The sequence below is a fragment of the Eriocheir sinensis genome, chromosome 6, assembly GCF_024679095.1.
Source record: "Eriocheir sinensis breed Jianghai 21 chromosome 6, ASM2467909v1, whole genome shotgun sequence".
Taxonomy (NCBI): domain Eukaryota; kingdom Metazoa; phylum Arthropoda; class Malacostraca; order Decapoda; family Varunidae; genus Eriocheir; species Eriocheir sinensis.
In genome coordinates this window covers 25,549,405-25,573,788 of record NC_066514.1, presented here as the reverse complement: position 1 = coordinate 25,573,788, position 24,384 = coordinate 25,549,405, and the positions used below count along the sequence as shown (strand labels likewise).

At 44.7% G+C, this 24,384-nt stretch overlaps 1 protein-coding gene across 3 annotated transcripts in view; it reads right to left on the bottom strand.

Moving 5' to 3' along the window:
* The window catches only part of LOC126990828 (uncharacterized), a 191,875-nt gene extending 171,706 nt beyond the window's left edge, over positions 1-20,169 (bottom strand). For all 3 annotated transcript variants that reach the window (XM_050849474.1, XM_050849480.1, XM_050849470.1), the window contains exons 1-5: positions 19,625-20,169; positions 16,936-17,112; positions 14,224-14,893; positions 10,073-10,155; positions 4,679-4,733 (exon numbers count right to left, since the gene is read on the bottom strand). In XM_050849474.1, coding sequence (XP_050705431.1) covers positions 4,679-4,733; positions 10,073-10,155; positions 14,224-14,428 — 343 coding nt within the window. In that variant the 5' untranslated portion in view covers positions 14,429-14,893; positions 16,936-17,112; positions 19,625-20,169. The remainder of the gene's footprint in view (positions 1-4,678; positions 4,734-10,072; positions 10,156-14,223; positions 14,894-16,935; positions 17,113-19,624) is intronic.
* Positions 20,170-24,384: the final 4,215 nt, after the last annotated feature.

Here is a 24,384-nt window from a genome sequence, read left to right as displayed (position 1 = left end):
TGAGGCATTCCCCCACGACCGTCCACTCTTTGGGGACCTGCCTGCCACAAAGGGCCAGTTCGACAGCACCACAGACCAAACCAAGCTACATTCACCACAATGATCCGCTATATCTGCTCTATACCAGATACTAATAAAGAGATTCCCTGTGTGGTGTCCTAAAATTCCCTCCTCCTTTTTCATATCAACGCCAAACACTATAGAGCCACAAGGAATTTTCGTGGTATTTTGTGTTTGGTTGGGGGCTCACAAACTTCCTGTACTGGACTGTAAAACTGGCCCCATGATACACAAGGTTACACGACTGAGAACTGGTCATGGGCGTGCAGTGGGAGGGAGGCGAGGAGGGACAGTTGACCCCCTGTGTAAATCTGTTTATTTCTGCTCACACTCTCGTTTGTAAGTTATGACAATACTGATGTTTTTCTAAATCTCAGGGGGGTACCAGGTATTGTAGTTAGTGGGAAATTGTATGTTCTGTTGCTTTGTAGTTTACCAAGGAAATATTAACCCGGTAGCAGCAGGGATCATGTTTCTTAATGGTCCCTCTAAGCGAGAAAAATGAGAAAAAATCACCCCTCACACAAACCATTTCATAGTATATATCAAAGCATTTGTGATCAGTTTATGTATCATGTATTTTTGGGGGTTTAATATCATGGCACAAATTTGGCCCGTCGCTGCTACACGGTAAAGCCACAAATTTGGCCCGTCGCTGCTACACGGTAAAGCCACAAATTTGGCCCGTCGCTGCTACACGGTAAAGCCACAAATTTGGACCGTCACTGCTACACGGTAAAGCCACAAATTTGGCCCGGCGCTGCTACACGGTAAAGCCACAAATTTGACCCGTCGCTGCTACATGGTAAAGCCACAAATTTGGCCCGTCGCTGCTACACAGTAAAGCCACAAATTTGGCCCGTCGCTGCTACACGGTAAAGCCACAAATTTGGCCCGTCGTTGCTACAAGGTAAAGCCACAAATTTGGCCCGTCGCTGCTACACGGTAAAGCCACAAATTTGGCCCGTCGCTGCTACATGGTTAAATGTGATGAATATATGCCCTACGATCTAAAGCATATTGGCTCTGACTCCCTTGAAAAAATTCTTGTAGATGCCCCAGAAACTAATTATTCCCTACCTGTCCTCCCCATCCATGTGTTTACCTGGCCTCCATTTGGAACGCTGTCATACTTGTGTTGATACATCTGATGGATTTGTTTCCATTATCTTTTATCCTGTCATTATCCACTACCTGTTTTGTGTTACAGTAAAGATGGCAACTCAAGGGCAAAAAAATAAATAAATAAATTCCTGTTTTGCCTATCTACTGGAACATGAATCAATCCAACTTGTAGCGTCGGGAGTAAACTGAATAACGAGGGGCTTTCATCTGCTCCTCAATATCGAGGTGCTATCATCTGCTCACCAAGCCCCAAGTGGCTGTCGAGCAGATTAAAGGTATAACTTGTATATAACTTGTATGTCCCCATTTCTGTATGCAGCCAAGGAATAAAAGCTGTGTATTCTACAATTTGCTGTTGATTTATTCTTTGAAATACTCACACATTTCCTAACTGTGCACCACATGTGAACCTTATGATGCCAAAACACGCTGCAAGACACACACGGTGACGCCACACACACACACCAACACCAACCTTCCCTCTGCTCCCCACGCACTCACAGGGAGGCACTCGTATCCTTATATAAAGACCTCGTCCCTTCACGTACATACCCTCCCACACCATTTTTTCACAGCAAAGGAAGCAGCTCAAGGGTAAAAGGAAAAGAGAACAAGTCCACCAAGCGCTGTTCCTCCTCAGGCCTTCCCATGATCATTTCCACAACCCATGAAGGCAAGAGTTTCCTAACCTTCTCCTAATACTTTTCACTTGTCATTTTTAAAGCAAAGATCAGATTCACAAGCGCACACACACACACACATACACTAATCAATGTTCCCGACCTTCCCTTATGTAGTGTGTTTATACCATTAAAACGCGACGAACACTGATGTACATATTTGTGGAGGAAGCAATGGGGGCAGCAGATACGAGGGACAATGGCACACTTCCCCTCCCTTTCCTAAATCCCTCTTGCTATTACCACATTTATATTGCTTACTTTCATCATCCTCTCATTTAATTCACCCGTCCGCTGCGATTGGCACGGATTTCGCCTTCACTGGTAGCCAGGTAACATATACTCCCAGGTCTTTCTCTGCCTCTGTGGTGGATAGTGCAGGACTTTATATTTTTCATCATTTAATTGTAGCAGCCACTTATTGCTTCGCTCCTGTTGCTTGGTGATGTCTTCTGGTAGGAAATCCGCAGTCAATGTTAAAACTGTTCCATACCCCTTTCCTGGCACACTACATAAGCTTATTCTATGGCAACAATCTCCTACAATCATCCCTACTCTTTCTTCATTTGTACAGCGAAACAATGATGGCTTTCCTCAATCTTTATCTTATATTTCTTTTTTTATTTTCATCAACCTCTATATAACAACAATCAACCTCTATATAAGAACTCATCAACCTCTATAAAAGAACTCATCAACCTCTATATAAGGCATCTCACCTCACCTCCAGGCTTGATCACATATTCACAGCCTCCCCTCCGTAATTACATTCACTAAAGCACCTCTATATTTCAGCCTTTCTGCTGCCAGGGGCCTTTCCTAATTTTAAGTTCTTTACTGCCTCCTCTATCTCCATCATCTCCACCAGTCCTCGTAGATAGGCTCACCCTTCATTAACCACTTGACTGCAGATTTCCTACAAGAAGACGAGGGAACAAAGACTGGCTGTTGCAATTCAATGAAGAAAAATGTAAAGTCCTGCACTTTGGGAGGGGAAATCCAGCAGGAACTCCATCAGCACCCCACTTCCCAACCCCACCCCCAATCTCTACACTTCCAACCATCACATTCACATCCCTTGACATGCACAGACTCACACAGGCTTCACAATGCCTATCTTACACGTCATCCAAGCTATCCTCGCTCACACCATCCATGCCTATCTACTCCCGTCCATACTCTTGGGGAGACCATTAATGCACACCCTCCCTTCCCTCTCCCCTTTTCAGTTCCAACCTAACGAAATAAAGGCAACACTTCCAACTAGTATCTCCAAGACAAAAAGACTGAACAAACACGACTTTCAACGCCAAACTGTTTCTTTTTTAGGTATGAGGCTGGTATGTCTCGCCTCAGGGAAGTGGACATCCCTACCTTGCACTGTATTGTAACCCCAGCATTAACCCAGTAGAAGCGACGGGCCAAATTTGTGGCTTTACCGTGTAGCAGCAACGGGCCAAATTTGTGGCTTTACCGTGTAGCAGCAACGGGCCAAATTTGTGGCTTTACCGTGTAGCAGCGACAGGCCAAATTTGTGCCCTGATATTTACCCCCCAAAATAGATGATACATAATCTGATCACAAATGCTTTGATATATATTATGAAATGGTTTGTGTGAGGGGTGATTTTTTCTCATTTTTCTCACTTGGAGGGACCATTAAGAAACATGATCCCCGCTGCTACTGGGTTAAAGAGGCTAGCGTCAACAAAGGTATGGGTCTGTAAACCAATTCTCCACCTCCTTATGGCAGACTTCAAACACTAGGAAAGTAAGGTCAACATGTATAGCCTTTTAAAATGAGGAATGAGAGCAAAGATGAGACAGTCCAGAGAGGAGAATGAGAAAAGAGAAGACAGTCTGATACAGCAAAGATGAGAAAAGAGAAAACAGTTTGACAAAGAAAAAATGGGAATAGAAAAGAGTTTGTTAATGCAAAGGTGAGAACAAAGAGAGTCCAGTATAGTGAAAATCTGAACAGAAAATAAACAGTTCAATACAGGAAAAATGAGGATAGAAAACGAGGCAATCCGATACAGGAAAAATGAGAATAGAAAAGAGAGAGTTAAGTACAGCAAAAAGGAGAACAGATAATAGACAGTTTAATACAGGAAAAATGAGAAGAGAGAAGAGAGAGTTAAGTACAGCAAAAAGGAGAACAGATAATAGACAGTTTAATACAGGAAAAATGAGAATAGAAGAGAGAGAGAGAGTTCAGTACAGCAAATACGAGAGCAGATAATAGACAGTTTAACACAGGAAAAATGAGAAGAGAAAAGAGAGAGTTCAGAACGGCAAATATGAGAGCAGATAATAGACAGTTTAATACAGGAAAAATGAGAATAGAAGAGAGAGAGAGAGTTCAGTACAGCAAAAAGGAGAGCAGATAATAGACAGTTTAATACAGGAAAAATACGAAGAGAGAAGAGAGAGTTCAGAACGGCAAATATGAGAGCAGATAATAGACAGTTTAATACAGGAAAAATACGAAGAGAGAAGAGAGAGTTAAGTACAGCAAAAAGGAGAGCAGATAATAGACAGTTTAATACAGGAAAAATACGAAGAGAGAAGAGAGAGTTCAGTACAGCAAAAAGGAGAACAGATAATAGACAGTTTAATACAGGAAAAATACGAAGAGAAAAGAGAGTTAAGTACAGCAAAAAGGAGAACAGATAGTGGACAGTTTAATACAGGAAAAATGAGAAGAGAGAAGAGAGAGTTCAGAACGGCAAATATGAGAGCAGATAATAGACAGTTTAATACAGGAAAAATACGGAGACATTCCAACACAGCAAAAACACACTCGGTACTCACCATATGGAGCCGGGGATGAGTCAGTGCCGGCGACCACTCCAAAGTTCACGTAGGGCTGGAAGAGAAGGGGTTTGGGTTAATGGTATCCCTTTGGATCATGGTTGTTCTCTTCCCCACCATTACCATCACCATAATCACTCACACACCATTACCATCATCATTACCATCAATAGTTGCCTTTTTTTGTAGTTTTCTGTGTTTGTGTTTTTTTTTTTTTTTTTTTTTTTTTTTTTTTTTTTTTTTTGTTTGTTTTTTTTTTTTTTTTTTTTGTGTGTGTGTGTGTGTGTGTGTGTTTTTGTAGTGGTCTTTTTTTGTTTTTGTTTTTGTTGTTTTTGCCCTTGACCTGCTTCCTTTACTGATTAAAAAACAAAACTAAACAACCCGCTCTTCACTAAACCGTCTAAGGCCTTGGTATCAATTTGTTAACCTCATCACCTATCGACTAAATAAGATAGTTACCCCGTTAATTGGAGGGGCACAGTGCGGGGCTAAAAGTGGGCTGCCTCTCAATAAAATCCATGATAACACCTGGTACATTTCAGTGATAGGTGTGACTTGCCTAAAGACAAGACGCAAACCACGGCATTAGTCTCATTTTATTCTGGATACCATTACAGGATTTTACTAACCCCTTGACTGTGGATTCCCTACCAGAAGACATCACCAAGCTACAGGAGTGGAACAAAAAGTGGCTGCTACAATTCAATAAAGAAAAATGTAAAGTCCTGCACCTTGGGAGGGGATATCCAGCACACCAATACCACATGGGGAACACTCCACTATCCACCACAGAGGCAGAGAAAGACCTGGGAGTATGTTACCAGGCTACCAGTGAAGGGATATCCAGCACACTAATACCACATGGGAAACACTCCACTATCCACCAGAGGCAGAGAAAGACCTGGGAGTATACGTTACCAGGCTACCAGTGAAGGGATATCCAGCACACCAATATCACATGGGGAACACTCCACTATCCACCACAGAGGCACAGAAAGACCTGGGAGTATACATTACCAGGCTACCAGTGAAGGGATATCCAGCACACCAATACCACATGGGGAACACTCCACTATCCACCACAGAGGCAGAGAAAGACCTGGGAGTACGTATATGTTACCAGGCTACCAGTGAAGGCGAAATCCGTGCCAATCGCAGTGGATGGGATAATTAAGCTAAGAATATTTTTCATAATCAAGGAGTTTACAATTATTTCTCATTTCTCATGTACTACAATGCTATTTTTATTTACTTCCATTCTGGCAAACATTGTAAAATTACCTTGCTTTACTGCATCCACGGTTATGCTGAGGATTTCCAAATTCAGCAAATAACCCTCCTCCCTACCAGCCTCCTGCCCACAATGATCATGGTACAATGCAGTGTAGAGCTTCATCACAACCCTGGCTACTTAATCCACATTATTCATGACTGCCATTTTTTTTTTCACATCGCAGCCTATTGTGCCGTTTGGTTTCCTCACTGGTGGGTCCTGATGGTCGGCCCAGCTCGTTGTGGCGCAGGGGAGTGTTTATAGTGGCGCCATCTTGCACTGGCTCATACTGCCCCCCGTAGCTCATCTTTGAGCCTCACCTTGGAGAGGTTATCTAGAGTCTGGGTTGACAGGTGGTCTTCCGGGCAGCATGTGGGTAGTCTTAGGCCACTCGGTGGTGACTGAAAAATCCCAGCTGTGTGGCGGACAAGATTCGAACCGACGTCCCTCCTGGACCTCCCGAACGCGACGCCAGCACGCTACCACTCAGCCACCACCTCCCTCATTCTTTTTGAGGAAATAACTTATGATATATCTGCCATTGCCTAGTCTTCTACAGGATGCTGTCATGCTTTTGTCATTCCTTAGAGGTTCTTCAATCTTGTTTAATTTATGGATACCACCAACTTCCCTAATACTGATTAGGTGAGTCAGTTCTGTCAACTCATCTCATCCTTTCTAGTTCCCTATCTTGATTATGACTGTCTTGATACGCAACATATAAGCGTAAGGTAAAATTGGGGGCATACACAAGAGCTGTGTGTACCCATGATGCTCATTTCCGTTGCATTGGCCCTTTGAGCCCGTGGTGGGATAGAACACATTTTTCCCGGGACACAGGGCCAGAGTGACATCCAGGTTACCACAGTTTAACTTCCCCAGGTAACCATTTATCAACCAGCTCACAAGGGAGGATGGGTGAGCTGCACACCAACCACCTGGGCCAGGATGTGAAACCAGGCCTGTGGATTCATATCTGGGCACGCTGACCAATGCACCTTGAGATGCTTAAGAGGAATTTTGGTTAGCAAGTCATAGTGACACACGTCAGTTGTAACCAAATGCATGTTTACAAAGAAGTAGCATCTGAAAGAGTTTGGCTTTGTCTCAGAACTATGAACACAATCCAGCATAGACAGTTCTCTACCTCTCTGTACCTCGGTGTTGCTGTTCCTTGCAGACAATGTAGTACTTTCCCTTGCCTTCTTGACAGGCTCCACCAGTTCAAAAATTGTAGAGATCATCAATGAGACAAAGCCAGTGTTAAGTATTTTGTCTATTCACTGCCCTCCTGCCTCCTTATTACATGTATCTGCTTTAACTTGTCATTGTTGTTGAAAAAATGATATATTTTGGAGATTGCTTGGCAAGATTCTACTATAGTTTGGAGGGAGATCCTAATTATTACTACAGGCCATGGTTAAGTACTAAGATAAGATTCATCCTCCATTTTGCAGTAATAAAATTTTCTTTTTGTAATTATAACACGAATTTATTCTTAATATTCCTTTTGTCAACCAGCAGATAACAAATAGTGTGTGGAAGAACAATTGAATTTAACCTAACCTAATGAACAGCAAAAAGAGTTACTTAATCAGCATGGCATCATTTGAATATATAACTTGTTGTTTTTCTCAGGGAGGCGGTGGCTGAGTGGTCAGCATGCAGGTGAGCTGTCCTGGAGGACCCGGGTACAAGTCTTGCCTGCTGCTATAAGCTGACAATTTTCAGTCCTCACAAAGTGGCTACCCACTAAAAACTAAAGACTACCCACAAGCTGTCCTGATGACCACCTATCAGCCCAGACTCTGGCGAAACTCTCTCAAGAGGATCAAGTGGAGCCTGGGAGGCAGCATGAGCCAAAGAAGAATGGCACCACTATAAAACACTTGCCCGTACCACTAACAGGTTGGGACCAACTACCAGAGCCCATCACAAAAGCATACCAGAGCTGTAGGACAAACATTAAAAATAATTATATAAAATAATAAGTCGTATGTCTGACTTTGTACCTCAACTCCCAGTCTGCTACTTAGCCCAGCTGTCAGCAGTTTGCACAGTAGGACTGAGAGGAGGTTGGGAGACACCTGTGCAGCTGTTGCCACACTCTGAGTAAGCAACAGTGATTCAGTCGAGTCTGATGACGTCAGGAGGGTTTCCTCACTCATCTGTCTTTCTATCGCTACATTCTACTCACAGCATCCCTGCAACCTCCTTTGTGAGTTAGGTGGTGGCACAAGTTTCCTGAGGTTGTAAGTTAAAAAGTTGAGTTTACAAGGCTTTTATCTTACAATATATTTTGTGAATCCCCTGCCCTCTCTCCCTGCCCTCTCTGCCTGCCCTCAGTAATCTCTGAGTGATGGAACTTTTTTAAGTACTGCCAATTCAGTCCTTCGCCGAGCTGGACCTGCCATCTGGTGGCCCTGCTGGAGCCTCTGCCAGAGCCAAACCTGCCGCAAGCTGGGGTCCAGCGAGGCTTAATGGACATTTTTCTGTACCAAACTAGCAAAATATCAGAGATGAAATGCTCACTATCATGCTTACACCAAAAAACTGAGTGCCGTACATTATTCATGTCGTTGTAATGAACATTGTTGGCAAGATAAGAGCATTCATCGATATATCCTACAACACTCCATCCCGTGGTTAATAGGAATGCATGAATGCAGCGGCCTCGTGGGTAAATATTTCCTTCATGCAAGAAAAGAGAAGCCAAACAAGTCCAGCATGGTGTCATTCCCTCAATCTCTTAAAATTGGTGTGCCCTGCCATTACAAAGCACATGGTCATAGTCTATTGAAAGTGGGCAAGGTTTCTGACCACACTGACAAGATTATTGCTCCTTCTCATCATCCCACCTACTCGCTGGATTTGGCTCCCTGTAACTTCTCTCTCCTCGCCAAGATAAAGTTAAATTCAAGCAGAAGGGATGACATTTCGACACTGTAGCGATACAAGAAGGAGAATAAAAGCAGACTGTCAGTTTTGGACGCCAGAGGTTGGAAAGATGAATGCGCACTCCGAAAGTTAAATAAAACTCTGGAATATCTTTTACAGGAGTCCTACCACAAAACCACATCACTTTCCTGACCTTTCCCTCATCATCCAGACAATGTTGTGTTCCCCTCAGGCTTTTCATATGATTTCTCTCCAAGCTTTGTGTTCCTTGTATCCCTTTGTCAAATACATAAAACAATGGCTCCTAACCTTTTTATCATACCAGTGACAGTTATGCACCTCCACCCATGGCAGCAGCACCACCATCAAACCAGTCACATAAAACTACCCCTTAGATGGTGGTGGAGACATAGAGACGGTACAAAATTCACTCACTCAGTTTTGTATGGCAGAAATATAACACTTCCAGATTGCAGTTGAATCTGTATATAGACGATAGTTAAAACATCTGTTATGTGGCGTGACTATATTTATGCTACGGTCCTGAGGTCGGCAATGACTATATACAGACCATTCATTTTGTGGGAGCTACTCTTTAAATGCTGCTGCCATCCAGGGGTTAACTTTTCACTACACAACTAAAACACTGACTGCCAAATGGAGAAAATATCAAACTTCACTCATGGCAGTCAAGTAGATTTTCGTAACACATAATAAAGAAAATCTTCCACTTTAATCAATTTTAATCTGTTAAGACCCTTAAGGGCCCCATACACGCTCAGCAGGACAGGCCGGCTGGTGTCACCCACACACTATTCAGAACAAAGAAGGGAGAGAGGAGATCTGATCACGCTGTATAAGTTGGTACATAAGTTTAATGGGGTGGATAGAAATGATATCTTCTTAACTGCGAGAATGCAGGGGCTGAGAGGACATAGGAAGAAACTTGATAAAGGAACCTGTTTGAGTGACTTAAAAATGTATTGTATTCCACATAGAAGTGTCAACACATGGAACAGCTTGTGGGAAGAGGTGGTGGAGGCGAACAGTGTCCAACAAATGAAGGAAAGGTTGGATAAATGTAGATATGGAGACGGGACTATTAGAGCTTAGATCGGGCCCAGTAAACTACAAGTAGGTAAATACACACACACACACACACACACACACACACACACACACACACACACACACACACACACACACACACGCAGCGGCCTCACCTGTGAGTCGCTGGGGAGTGGTGGCTTGGGTTCAGGGTGTGCGTTGCTGCGGCGGCGCGTGCCATTCAGCATCAAAAAGTAGCCTGCAAGGAAATGCTGCACTCAGTCACAAGGCATCAACAGGAAATGGGAGGGAAACTTGTGAAAAAACATTCACATTAATATAGGAGGTTCCCCTTTATTTCCCCTTCTACGGTTTCACTCTTTAAAAGATATTACTTAAAATTAATCCACAGTGCATGGTTGTTATTAATGAAGTCAAGATACTCCAATGAAAGGTTTGGTGGGGGCTAAACACAGGGAGGAGTTTAGCTTCTCTAACGTTTCGGCTAAGAAGCCATCCTCAGGTCAGGTACACGGAAAGGATCATCAGGTGGGCAGATAATACCGCTAGATTGGCCATCAGGTCAGGTAAACGGAAAAGGATCATCAGGTAGGCAATACCCTATGGAGATGCTTAGTAGGAAATTTTGTATGTTGATATAAGTAATGTGTTTTCAACCCAGTTTATCAGTTTCTCTGAGGATGGCTTCTTAGCCGAAACGTTAGAAATTAAAGAATCTAAACTCCTCCCTGTGTTTACCCTCAACCAAACCTATCCACTTGTCAAAATGAACAATTCACATACTCCAATGAGTCAGTGTGCCACAAAGCAAAAAGAAGAATGCTAGCAGTGGGGGATGACTTGAGCCCTTGGCAAGTCACCTTCATGTTTTAGTGTTTGTGCAGAAGCGGAGTATTACATATCTGCACATTTTCACCTTTAACCCGGTAGCAGCGACGGGCCAAATTTGTGGCTTCACCGTGTAGCAGCGACGGGCCAAATTTGTGGCTTCACCGTGTAGCAGCGACGGGCCAAATTTGTGGCTTCACCGTGTAGCAGCGACGGGCCAAATTTGTGGCTTCACCGTGTAGCAGCGACGGGGCAAATTTGTGGCTTCACCGTGTAGCAGCGACGGGCCAAATCAAGCACTCTTGTAAATGCTCCTTTTGGATTTTACCTTGAGGTGAACCACCAGACACTTTGGGCTACTCCACCAGCCATGGCCGAGCAGGTTAGCACACTTAATTGCCTTTTCACACTTATCTTGATCTCTACACCATTTTCTACAGTTTTCCGAGAGGTTTGCAGGTCAGTAGCAGACATGTATGACAACAAAGGAGTGGTTTGTAAGGTAGGACACAAGATATGGACATGCTACTCTTTGGCGTGTTGGGTGGCAACTTTGGTCTCGGCTGTGGCCCTGTGACGCGTTACCCACGAATACAAAGAAGCAAAAAAAGTGCACAGAAACAAATGGAGAGAAAAATACTTGGTGTAACATGGAGACAGAAGGTGAGCATCATGGATTAAGAAACAGACAAACATTGAAGGTACTGATGATGATTACTAAGAGACTGACTTGGGTGAGTGACATCATGCATAGGGCTGATAACAGATGGACAAACACAGTAGAGGAGAGCCAACCCAGGAAATGTAAAGGTCAGGAAAGATAGATTGTCAAGTGGAGAAATGAAAGTAGAGCATTTTCCAAAGCAGGATGGAGCACACTAACATCAGGAAGGTGCAGGACATTGGAAAAGGGTTCTGTACTGCGGTGGACTAATGATGGCTGGTGATGATGGTGAAGATAATGGTGATGGTGATATGGCAGCCATTTATTCTTAATCCTCAGTCTGCCTTATATTTATTTTATTTTATTTATTTATTTATTTTATTTTATTTATTTAATTTTTTTTTTTTTCAACCCAGTAGCAGCAGGGATCATGTTTCTTAATGGTCCCTCCAAGCGAGAAAAATGAGAAAAAATCACCCCTCACACAAACCATTTCATGATATATACGAGTATCAAAGCATTTATGATCAGATTATGTATCATCTATTTTTGGGGGGTTTATATCCTGGCACAAATTTGGCCCGTCGCTGCTACACAGTAAAGCCACAAATTTGGCCCGTCGCTGCTACACGGTAAAGCCACAAATTTGGCCCGTCACTGCTACACGGTAAAGCCACAAATTTGGCCCGTCACTGCTACACGGTAAAGCCACAAATTTGGCCCGTCGCTGCTACACGGTAAAGCCACAAATTTGGCCCGTCGCTGCTACAAGGTAAAGCCACTAAATTGGCCCGTCGCTGCTACGGTAAAGCCACAAATTTGGCCCGTCGCTGCTACAAATTTGGCCCGTCGCTGCTACACGGTAAAGCCACAAATTTGGTCACTGCTACACACGGTAAAGCCACAAATTTGTCGCTGCTACACAGTAAAGCCACAAATTTGGCCCGTCGCTGCTACACGGTAAAGCCACAAATTTGGCCTGTCGCTGCTACATGGTAAAGCCACAAATTTGGCCCGTCGCTGCTACACGGTAAAGCCACAAATTTGGCTCGTCGCTGCTACACGGTAAAGCCACAAATTTGGCCCATAACTGCTACCGGGTTAAGTGCATTCATTCCCAAAGGTACTCCCCTGCCCACATGTTATGAATGCACGATACAAATAAGTACACCAACTTTGGTTCCCGAGGATCAGACACTTCCCTATTACTGGCTATCTCAACCTAATGATGGTATTAAAGCTTAGTAACACAATGTTTATAGTGTATTCTTCAAAGGACATTTAAATATTGCAAAATTCGTGACACTAAGGTGATTATTTAATGTAGCAGTAAATATTGTAATCTGCAGAAAGTTAAATGCTGATAAAAAATAAAGACATTGCTCGTCTGAAGAAAATGCAAGACATGAGACGTAATATAACAATGCATTCCAACGCTGTATTTTTTTATTTTTTTTATTTCATTTTTTTAACGTCACCGTCTATAGCACCGGCAGGCTTGCTTGAGGGGACTGGATGGTACTTGGCCCCAACCCGTCATGGCGCAGGCAAGTGTTTATAGTGGCGTCATCTTCTCCTGTTTATTTTATTACATTGCAGTTTAGTAAAGGCAGAAAAGATGGAGGTTTATATACATAGCTACGTTCTTATTTTGAAAAGCCATACACCTTTGCATATGTTAGCTTCATCCCATTACTCTCACTCGTCCTAGGAGTGTGGAATATGATATGAAAAATTTGACTCCAACTCCAGGAAATTTTAAGGTTGAAACTCCGACTTTCACTCTACCCCCTTCCCCCTTCACTCTTCTGCAGTTCAGCGGAAGGCAAATCAAACCCCACCACACCATACCACACCTCGCCACACAACATCACACGTATTATAAAGGAATCAGAGTCAGAGATGCTTTTAATGACAAATTCCGACTCTGGCCAAAAGTAAGGAACTCCCGCAACTTTGACTCTGAACCTGACTCCACACCCTTGCTTGCATGTGTTAGCCTCACCCTACTAGGCCTACCCCCATTCATCCTCTCTGCATGACACACCAACTCCATCCACCTCTCACCATCACAACGAGAGTACATCAAAGGCCAATCCTTGTTCTGAAATACTCCTACAAATCTATACCCATTCAGGTCAGGTAAAAGGGTAGAAAAGATGAACCTATTTGCTTTGACGGTGCTTTTGAATCAGTAATTGAAGGACAGTAGAAGTGATGCAACACTGCCATAATTTAATTTCATGGATAGTGAGCGATATATAAGAAATGAAAATCAAGGAGCACCAAATTCTTCTAATCAACAGCATCATACAAATGGAATAAGCTTCAAACTTTTGGAGTGTAGTCTAAAATGATAACAAAAATCAAACAAAAGAAATGTCCACTATAATCTTATGACAAATTAACAGGTGTGGCAAATTCCATCAGTTACAAATATTTGCAAGCCCTTTACATCTCAGAAAGTTTTCTCAAAGTTTAGTTTCCTCCTAATCACCCAATGGTCCGGTCCCTGAGTCGACTATGATGTACAAGTTGCCTGGACAGAGGGGAGCGAGACTGCCCTCTACGCACAGGTTATCATTAAGGGGACTAGGTTATCATTCACGCGAGGTTACCTTAGGTGGTTGGGCTTTTTAAGTTAGTGGTCAGAGCAACTCAACAGCACTGATGGAGTGTATACTATTTGTTTTACCACCCAAGACAGGTAAATTTAAACCCTAAGTTCATGTTACCTGCCTTGTCAACCAACATCTACCTCTTAGGTATAAATTCTAAAAGTCCCCGTGCCCTGGCCACCCCTCCCCGCCTCACCTGGGAAGTAGCCCTCCTGGCGGGTGCGTATGTTGGTGCCCAGCAGCCAGCCGTTGGGGGATTCCGGTGCCATCTTCTGCTGGTGGAGGTAGTCAGCCGACACGTGGATCACATCATTCATCTCCATGCCGGGCTCACTGGGGCTGGCACCCCGACACCCTTGGCGTGCCATGTACACATACATAATGTCACTGGCGCTCTGCATGATGGCAGCGGTGGCACCACTGGTGTGGCAGTGGCGGTGACAGTAGTGGTGGTGGTGCTGGTGATAGCAGGGGGTGAGAAGGCAACCAATTCAGCACAGCACCTCAGCAGGCTGAGTGAGGCGGCCGTGCAGCTGTGTGGCAAACACTTGGCTGCCTTACATACGGTGTGTGCGTCACCAACACGGTGCACCGATGCAGCAGGGTGGGCTTATAGTCTTACGCCTCTGTCCACAGGAACACATGGTCTTATCACGGTGAGAGAACAGCACTGTCACACATCACCAACACACACTGAGGCACTGGCCACACCTGACTCCATGCCCCAGCGGTGGTCACTTGTCTGCTCCTCACAACACAACACCACGCAGCACAACACAACACAACACACTGACGAGGCTATTTCGGGAAGCCTTTCACAACGTCTGGAATGCTGAGTACCAGTGGCCGTCGTCTTGCTGCATAATCTGAAATGAAATGAAGGATTAATTTTATGTATATGAGTGCAGTGCTTTGCAATAGTACAGGAAAAACATTGCTTGCATAATCGTAACCCGTTCTGAAGTCTACCAAATTATTATTATTGTTATTATTATTATATATTAATTTTATCATTATCTTTTTTTTTACTTTTTTTTATCATTTCCACCAACAGCACCATTAGGCCATACAAGTTCTATCCTCACAGGTCCAAGTGCGACTCATTCAAACTACAGTAAAAGTCCAAAATAATCCGAGCACAGATAATTAAAAAATCATAATATGTAATTTTGAATTCATTTATGGTGGCTGACAAAAAGTACAAAAAAAATCCAATCAGGCACCAAACTGCAGCGAACAATGCCAGGCAGCAGGGACGAGGAACAGGAGTCAGATTTAAATTTAGTCTAGGAGTTGAGTATTCGCTTGATTTTCGGACTGCATGGTGCCCTGTATCCCTGGAAATGTGTCTCCCAGCCCCACAGATTGTACAAATGATAATCCTGAGCTGATGTTAAAAAATGATGAGTGAAAGTGACAAGGACAGTAGATTTAAGGAATTTTGCTCAGTACAGTAATGTTAGATGAGATTATTGCAAATGAATGAAAGGTGAATAGATTAAGTTAAAATACACTACTTAATACAGCCTCCACTCAACTTGTGAAAAGTATGTGACCAGTTGGGTCCAGCTTTCAGTGTTTCAAGGATTGTAAATCTTAGCCCAGAGCAGAGATGGGCAAAAATACTCTAAAATGTATTTAAATACTAAATACTGTCTTAAAAAGTATGTAAATACCAAATACAATACCGTTAACTTGATTGTATCTAAATACCAAATACAATACCGTTAACTTGATTGTATCTAAATACCAAATACAATACTGAAGGAAAGTATTGAAATACAATTTCAAATACATTTTAAATACATTTATTTATCTTCACTCAACTTATACACACGTTACTGTTTATTGGCTTTCAGTAGAGTTAATGTTTCAAATAATCCCTCAGACAGTTTCCCTCTCTTTCAGGAATGTATCATCCCAGCAAAAGAAAACAAACGCTCTACACTCTAGAATAACACCCAATCCAAGATGGTGAAGTATTAGCACACCAGTGCACCCGTGTCCTGCCAAGCCGCATTTTCTTAAAGTACCCGAACATCACCTTAACCTAACAAACACTATCCTCTCACCACTAAGGATAATTATCTATCACCAACTAAATACCGAAGTAACCTAACGCAGCTTGGGACAGTAACCCATTTAAGCTAAAATATTAATCTACAGTCGTTAAAACTGGAACCTACTGATGCTAAATAGTTCATCTCAAAACCTTAAACTAATCCGCAACAGCTCGGCTTATCAATGACGGTTAGCATGTGGAACTCCGTAAAAAAAAAAAAAACACTACTGGAGGGAACTGGGTGTGATTCTATACAATACCCTGCCTCTTCCACCACCCCTGCCTGTGCCATATCTACCTGTACCCCTCCAATCCCCTGCCACACCTTTACCCTGCCGTAGTATTCTGTGTGATTGTACCTGTCCTGAGGGTGTGAGGGCAGGGGATAGAGATCACGGGCCTGCCTCTGCCTCTACCCTGCCTCCCCTGCCATAGTGTTACCTTGCAGTGGTGTCCTGAGTGTCTGGTGAGGGCAGGGGTAGGAGCTCACGGGCCTGCCTCTGCCTCTACCCTGCCTCACCTCCCTAGTACCCTGCCTCCTGTACCCTTACCCTGCCTCCCCTGCCGTAGTGTTACCTTGCAGTGGTGTTCCAAGTGTCTGGTGTGAGGACAGGGGTAGGAGCTCACGGGCCTGCCTCTGCCTCTACCCTGCCTCACCTCCCTAGTACCCTGCCTCACCTCCTTAGTACCCTGCCTCCTGTACCCTTCCAGTCCCCTGCCGTAGCGTTACCTTGCAGTGGTGTCCTGAGTGTCTGGCGTGAGGACAGGGGTAGGAGCTCACGGGCCTGCCTCTGCTTCTACCCTGCCTCCTGTACCCTTACCCTGCCTCCCCTGCCGTAGCGTTACCTTGCAGTGGTGTCCTGAGTGCCTGGTGTAAGGACAGGGGGTAGGAGCTCACGGGCCTGCCTCTGCCTCTACCCTGCCTCCTCCTGCAGGACTCCCTCTAGGGCCCCTGCCAGCCTCTCCCCTGCCTCGCCCAGGGTCTCGTCTCACGGGCACACTCGGGGCCAAGGAAGGACCAGGCTGTGTGTGCTTCCTTCCCTTAATTCCTTTTATTATTGTTTATCTCCACCTCCAAAATACTCCAGCAGACACAACACTGATAACAGCGCCGCCATGGACTGTCTGCACAACTACCCCTGTCTGTCTGTCTAACTGTCCCTCTTAACTGACTGGCTGACTGGTAGGGCCGCGGCACTCAAACTGATCCCTAGTAATATATCCTGACTGGTAGATCATACATGGCGGAGGATGGAACTGTAGCCTAGACAAGTAAACTCCATTAGCGAGCCCCCTAGGCCTATATAGTAAGATTTGGCACCTCGGCCCAGGGAGGGAAAGGTTTGAAGATGCTGCAGGAGACTTCTTGATTTTGAAAAGTGCCTCAATTCTGCACACAATGCCTGCAATCTCAAGAGGGGCCTGGATAAACCGCACCATTGCATATTTGAATCCACAAGAAGGCAGCCTTAAGACATGATATTTAGCGACTATTTGGTTGCTATTACTATTATTATTACAAACTTTTCACTAACACCAAGACAAAGAAAAGTGCAGCTCCAGACTTCAACTGTTACAGCCAAGATGAACCCGGGGACCCCATGTTCTTCTTCAGATTTCAACACACCCAAGTTATATAGCAACACCAACACCTCCCTTCTCCTTTGTTGTTTTACTTGCAACAATAAGCTATCAATCAATCAATCATTTCAGCCAGTACAGTCAATCTCTACGCATGGCTTTCATAGACTTGCAACAATAAACTATCAATCAATCAATCATTTCAGCCAGTACAGTCAATCTCTACGCATGGCTTTCATAGACTTGCAACAATAAACTATCAATCAATCATTTCAGCCAGTACAATCAATCTCGACGCATGGCTTTCATAGACTTTGGGGAAGCATTTCACTGTCAAAATTTCGTGCAGGCACTCATGAGGCACATAGAGATTTTGGAAGACATTATATAAAGAGAGAGACAGCACGGCAGCCACTAAACCCACAAGAGAAACAAGAAAAGACAAAGTGACGCAATGTCTCCAAAATCATTCCCGGGTTGTTCAGAAATATATAATTATAAAGGATTAACGTATTAATGAGACAGACGATGAACAGCACACCAACACGGCAGGGCCACTGGGCGTGTGCTCAGTGCTGGGTTATTCCCAGGACACTGGTGAGATAAGCCCCGTACGTTATCTCTGAAAGCTTTACTCTACCGTCGCTTGGCCTCCTTAGACCAGGATTATCACCCCTGACTAAGGCACTGGCAGCCTCCTGGAGAAGGGAAATCTGCCATGGTCAGCATTTGTCACACACTGGCTGTGTCCTAACCATGGCTGTGCTACAAGGCGCTCGGCACACCGGCCATGACCACTGACACGTGGTCACGAACAACCCAAGCCATCCCACCCTGGCGCAGGATCGGGGTGGCTGGATAATGAAGGGGAAAACAAGATGACAATTATTGACTGGCTTGTGTGACGCCTGCTGGCCTCCCCCTCCTGAAGGCGCCAGGGATTGGGGGTGGCGCGGGGGTGAAACTGCTGCTGTTCCTGATTGATTGATTGATTGGTTATTTATTGTTGCAGGTAAACAACAAGGGAGAAGGGAGGAACATGCCATCCCAACCCCCAGGCAGGACAGAGTGTGATTATACAACTATTAATACATGTGTAGGTAGCACCATGAAACTAAAGATACAATGGTAGGAAGGAAAGCACAACAAGGGAGGGGGCGGTACCTCCCCCTGGACAATAAGACAATAAAATGTGGGGCTGAAGATAAAAGTGTACGCTGTTTGTCCTGACAGTCCTAACATACGGTCCACTATCTTGGCACCTCACAAAGACTTAGAGACAAAGCCAAGGATATATCGCACAGAAAAGAAATGCGAGAAAAATGTCGGCTAGCTAGAACATGGAAATACAGGATGCGAACATCATGGATTAGATAACAGACAAGAGAGAATTGAAGATACTTGAGGACGAATATGATTAAGATTATCGATACTTACCATAAATAGGTCTGTACATATATTACTGTCTGCACAACCACTAGGACATAACAGTAGGGTATATAGGGCGACAGAAAAACGTACTAATGTCTCTTCCAAGTTTCATTCTGATTTTAGTTCTATCATTTTGTTTTCCCACAGACTCAAAAGCAGACATAATCCAACAGATACAAACAGCTCTGCCATTGACTCTATAACTGGAGAAATATAGAAAAGAGTGAAATATAGAAAGTAAAGAGGGCATATATAAGCATCGAAGAGCTGAATAGGATAATGTATGAAACAGCGAATTTAACTCTAAAAAAAAAAAAAAAAAAATAGACGAAACAGCCCTGCCATTGCTTATATATAAGTGGATGTCATATGTCAGGTCCGGTGCTTACTTCCTTGTTATTCGTTTTCTCAGATATATCACTCTCAAAACCATGGCGATATAGCAAAGAACATAATGCAGAGTCGCCATTGGGCATTTGACTGTATACATAATTCCTGTTTATATGAACTTCTATCCCTTTACCTTCCTCTTTGTGTCGTCTCTTGCACCTGCCACTCGGTCACTCTTAGAACTTCATCGCAAGAGTTGTCAAGACGAGAGGGCGTTGAGATGGGGCAAGTTAACCTCTCTTTTGGGTCTCGGTAACCTCACCACAATTGCGTTTTCCTTCCTTTCTGCGTCTCTCCTGCACTCTTATGCGTCTTCTTCCGCCCTTGCCACTCAGATACTCTAAAAAACTTTATCGTAAGAGTAATCAAGACGAGAGGGCGCTGTGATGGGGCAAGTTAACCTCTCTTTGGGGTCTCGGTAACCTCACCACAATTGCGTTTTCCTTCCTTTCTGCGTCTCTCCTGCACTCTTATGCGTCTTCTGCCCTCTCAATTCAGTCACTCCAAAAGCTTTATCGTAAGAGTATAATCAAGTTAACCTCTCTTTGGGGTCTCGGTAACCTCACCACTACTACGTTCCCCTTCCTTTCTGTATCGTCTCCTGCACTCAGCCACTCAGTCACTCCTACAGCCTTATCGCAAGAGTAGTTAAGACGAGAGGGCGTTGTCCTGGGGCAAGGTAACCTCTCTACGTTCCCCTTCTTTTCTCCGTTGTCTCTTGCACTCAGCCACTCAGGCACTCCTAAAGCTGTATCGTAAGAACAGTCAAGACGAGAGGGCGTTGTGAAGTCAAGTTAACCTCTCTTCGGGGTCTCGGTAACCTCACACTACTATAATTTATGTTACCCTCGCCTGGCACCACTGTCACTCCCAGTGTATATTGTCACTCACTAACATTCCTACAAAGACGTTTATCTGTGTGTGAGCAAATCGAAACCTTCCAAATGCTGCTAGACGGGAAACGTTCGCTAGACTGACAGTTAATGAAGAGAGGAAATGGGAAACTGTCTTTAAAGGTGGTTACCCGCTCATGACGCCGCACAGTTAGTCGGCTACCATGTACTCTTACCAGGCGCCGTACGTTGCTCCTCACAAATGGCGTTAATCTGATAATACATACATTCGAATTCTACTAAAAAGCTACCGAAAACGGATACCGCTCGTCCTCAACAATGGTAGGGGGACGCTGTGATATCAAGGGAACCGGAAATGGTGAACTGGTGGTTTTCCGCTGAGGACTCGATCTTCACTCCCTCCTGACAGCATCAACCTAAAGATGAGTGTATTCGAGATGATCAAAAGCTACGTGGGAATGATTATAACGTTCATCAGAAACAACAGTGGGAAGAACAGTGTGTCTGTAAGCGTATTCGAGTTCTTCTGAGGCTACAATGTCACGCAGATACCAACCACTCACTCTTCATAACAATGGTTAATACGCCTTGTTGTCCAGATGAACGGAAATGAATATCTTTTTTTTTTTTTTTTTTTTTTTTTAACATCTCTGCCTGTAGCGCCGGTAGGCTTCCTTCAGGGGGCTGGTGGTCGGCCCAAGCTCGTCATGGCGCAGGCAGTTTTTATAGTGACGCCAGTTACAGATATAGTAATGGTTGCCCAATGGTGGTATTGCCCAAGTATTGCTCAACACTGTCAGCTTCTCCGAGTTTTCGTGGTGCAATGGTTAGTACTACGCATAGTGCACATAGCTACGACTCTGCGGGCCTGGGTTCGAATCCCTGCATGGGCTGTCAGCCCGCACCCCACCCATGCACCTGTTCATCCTCGATCCCTTTCAGGCTGGTAAATAATAAGTGGGTAGCCCACCTTGTGAAATTTTGGAAAGGTAAACTGTTGCTCAAGGGCGATTAAAATGATCACCGTGACCACGCACAGTTATAGCGTTTGCCACCAACTTTTTACCTTTACTTTCAGTCCCTTCTAAGAGCCTCAGTCTAAGAATTGATATATTAGAGTTTCTCAAAATCTGCATCAGGACCTACGTAGGCAGGCGGGGGCTGAGGGGCAGCGTGCGGGCGTGGTGTCCTGGACGACGCGGGTTTTATGCAAGGGTTCAAGTCCCGCCCACCGCTACAAGCTGACAAGTATTCTCCTCTATTGCCAAGTGGTCAAGATTACCCATATGCTGCCCTGGTGACCACCAATCAACCCGGACTTTAGCAAAACTCTAGAAAGGATCAAGAGGAGCTTCGGGGGACAGCATGAGCCAAGCGAGAGTTTCTTGGCGCCACTGTAAAACCCTTGCCCTCGCCATCATGAAAGCCTACCGGCGCTATACTGTTGGCCAAACGTGGAAAAAAAAGGACACAGTTGTTCAAAACAAGAGTAAAGATGACCGCGTTATTGAGATGAGCGGATATGGAGAGGATTGTCTACTGGTTGCTGTATCTTGTGCCTGGCGGGCTGGAGGCCTCCCCGGCGCCCTCACTGTGGCCCGGCGGAGTACTTGTAACCAGCACCGTTAGTGTTTGTACCCGTAGCAATTTATATTTTCATTCTTTTATCAGCGTCGCAAACGCCGATCAACAGATTGTCCATCTTCTTGTTGTTCTCTTCAAGATGTTTTCCTGGCTTACCCATGCATTGTAGACATGACATTGTATAATAACATTTGTTAGCCCTGATGAACCCTACAATATGGCAATTTAAACAAAGTCAGCTTTTTTTTTTTACGTCTTGGCTTGTGGCGCCGGTAGGCCTTCATAGTAGGGCGCAGGCAAGTGTTTATAGTGGCGCCATCTTTACTTTTCAGCATTTTCCAATTAAGACCCCTAGTTGCATAATATAAATTGTTTGGGGTGTATTGGAGGGTCATGCGACGCCGATCTAGCACAGTTTTTGTGCTATTAACACTTGTTTTTTACAGCAAGGGAGGCAGCTCAAGGGACAAAACCACATGTCCTGAAAACAACAACAAATCCCGGACTCTAGACGCTGCTCCAAGCGAATCAAGAACGAGTTCCGGGAGGCAGCATGAGCCAATGCAAGATGGAGAACCCATCAGGCCCCACTGAAGAAGCCTTGGGCCGACCATCAGGCCCCACACACACACACACACACACACCAAGACAATGCAAGTATCTATAGCTAAGACATACACAGAAACATATTTGCTTCTTAATTAATGCAACAATGACACACAACATTGGGTATTTCCTTCCCCCTGCAGGACAACTTTCGTAAACGTTTCTCCTAAAGTCCACGGACGGGTTGTGTTATTAACTGTCTGTCTGTCTGTCTCTTCCTGTCTTTATCAAGTCACGTGTCTCCTTTATCGTATTATTTTCCTGCAGTTAAGAAATACAACAAAGAGATACAATGAGACACGATTCTCTTCTTTAGTTTCACGTCCTACAAAGTCCCGGGATGATGATGATGATGATGATGGTGGTGATGATGATGGTGGTGGTGGTGATGACGGTAGTGGTAGGTGGTGGTGGTGGTAGTGGTAGTCGTGGTGGTGGTGGACTGGTGATGGTATTGGTGGTGGTGGTGGACTATAGTGATGTTGGTAGTGGTAGTCGTGGTGGTGGTGGTAGACAATAGTGATGTTGGTAGTGGTAGTCGTGGTGGTGGTGGTGGACTATAGTGATGTTGGTAGTGGTAGTCGTGGTGGTGGTGGTAGACTTTAGATGTTGGTAGTGGTAGTCGTGGTGGTGGTGGTAGACTAGTGATGTTGGTAGTGGTAGTCGTGGTGGTGGTGGTAGACTAAAGATGTTGGTAGTGGTAGTCGTGGTGGTGGTGGTAACAGAAGTTAGACTGGAGGTGGCATACATATCATCATCATCCACTGTGCTAAATATTCCCCACCAGACAGACACTTCTATTGCCCTTTACGATGCATACCAAACGAGACTCTTCATTCATGCTGGGCGGTGAGGGAGCAAGCGTCTGCCCAGTGTCTGTTGATGGCCCGTATTCCCATTCGCTTATACCTCTCAGATCAACTCTTTCCAAAGGCCGATAAGGAGATTAAATGCATTTAGTGAGTGTTTTTGTAGATTCATGGTACAGAAGAAGGGTCAGACTACTACCAGGGTCATTAAACTACCCCTGGAAATGCCCAAAACTCCTACGAAAGCCTTGTCAAATATGAGATGAGTGTTTTTTATTTTTTTATTTACATCTCAGCCTATAGCGTCTGTAGGCTTTCTTCAGGGGACTAGCTGGTTGTCGGCCCAAGCCCGTCATGGCGCAGGCAATTTTTTTTATAGTGGCGCAAGTTATGCTTGGCTCATGCTGCCCCCCGGAACTCATTCTTGATTCACTGGACGGTTTCTTCTAGAGTCCGGGTTGATGGGTGGTCTTCAGGACAGCATGTGGGTAGTCTTAGGCCACTCGGCGGTGACTGAAAAATCCCCGGCCAACTCCTGCCCCAACGTCCATTAAACCTCTCCACCATTCCATCTGACTGTGGGTTCAGAGGGGTGGTCCGGGTCTTCTTGATACGATTGCAGCACTCAGCAAGGACTGTTGACTCAAAATTCCTTCCCTGGTCGGAACGGAGCTTGTTTGGCACACCGAAGCGACAGAAGAACTCCTCCACCAATACCTTAGCGATGGTAGTGGCTTCCTGGTTAGGGATGGCGTAGGCTTCCGGCCACTTGGTGAAGTAATCCATTGCGACGCAGATGTACTTATTTCCGTTCGTCGTCAGAGGCAAGGGTCCTGCTATATCCACCGCCACCCGTTCCATTGGGGCTCCAACCTGGTAGAGCTGCAATGGGGCACGGTGACGCTTCTTGGGGCCCTTCGCTGCACAGCACACCTCACACGCGTGACACCATTCTTCCACATCCTTCCTCATGCCAACCCAGTATACCCATTTTAGTGGCTATCTATAACTGCTGATCCCTCGTTGATAGCCCTCCATTC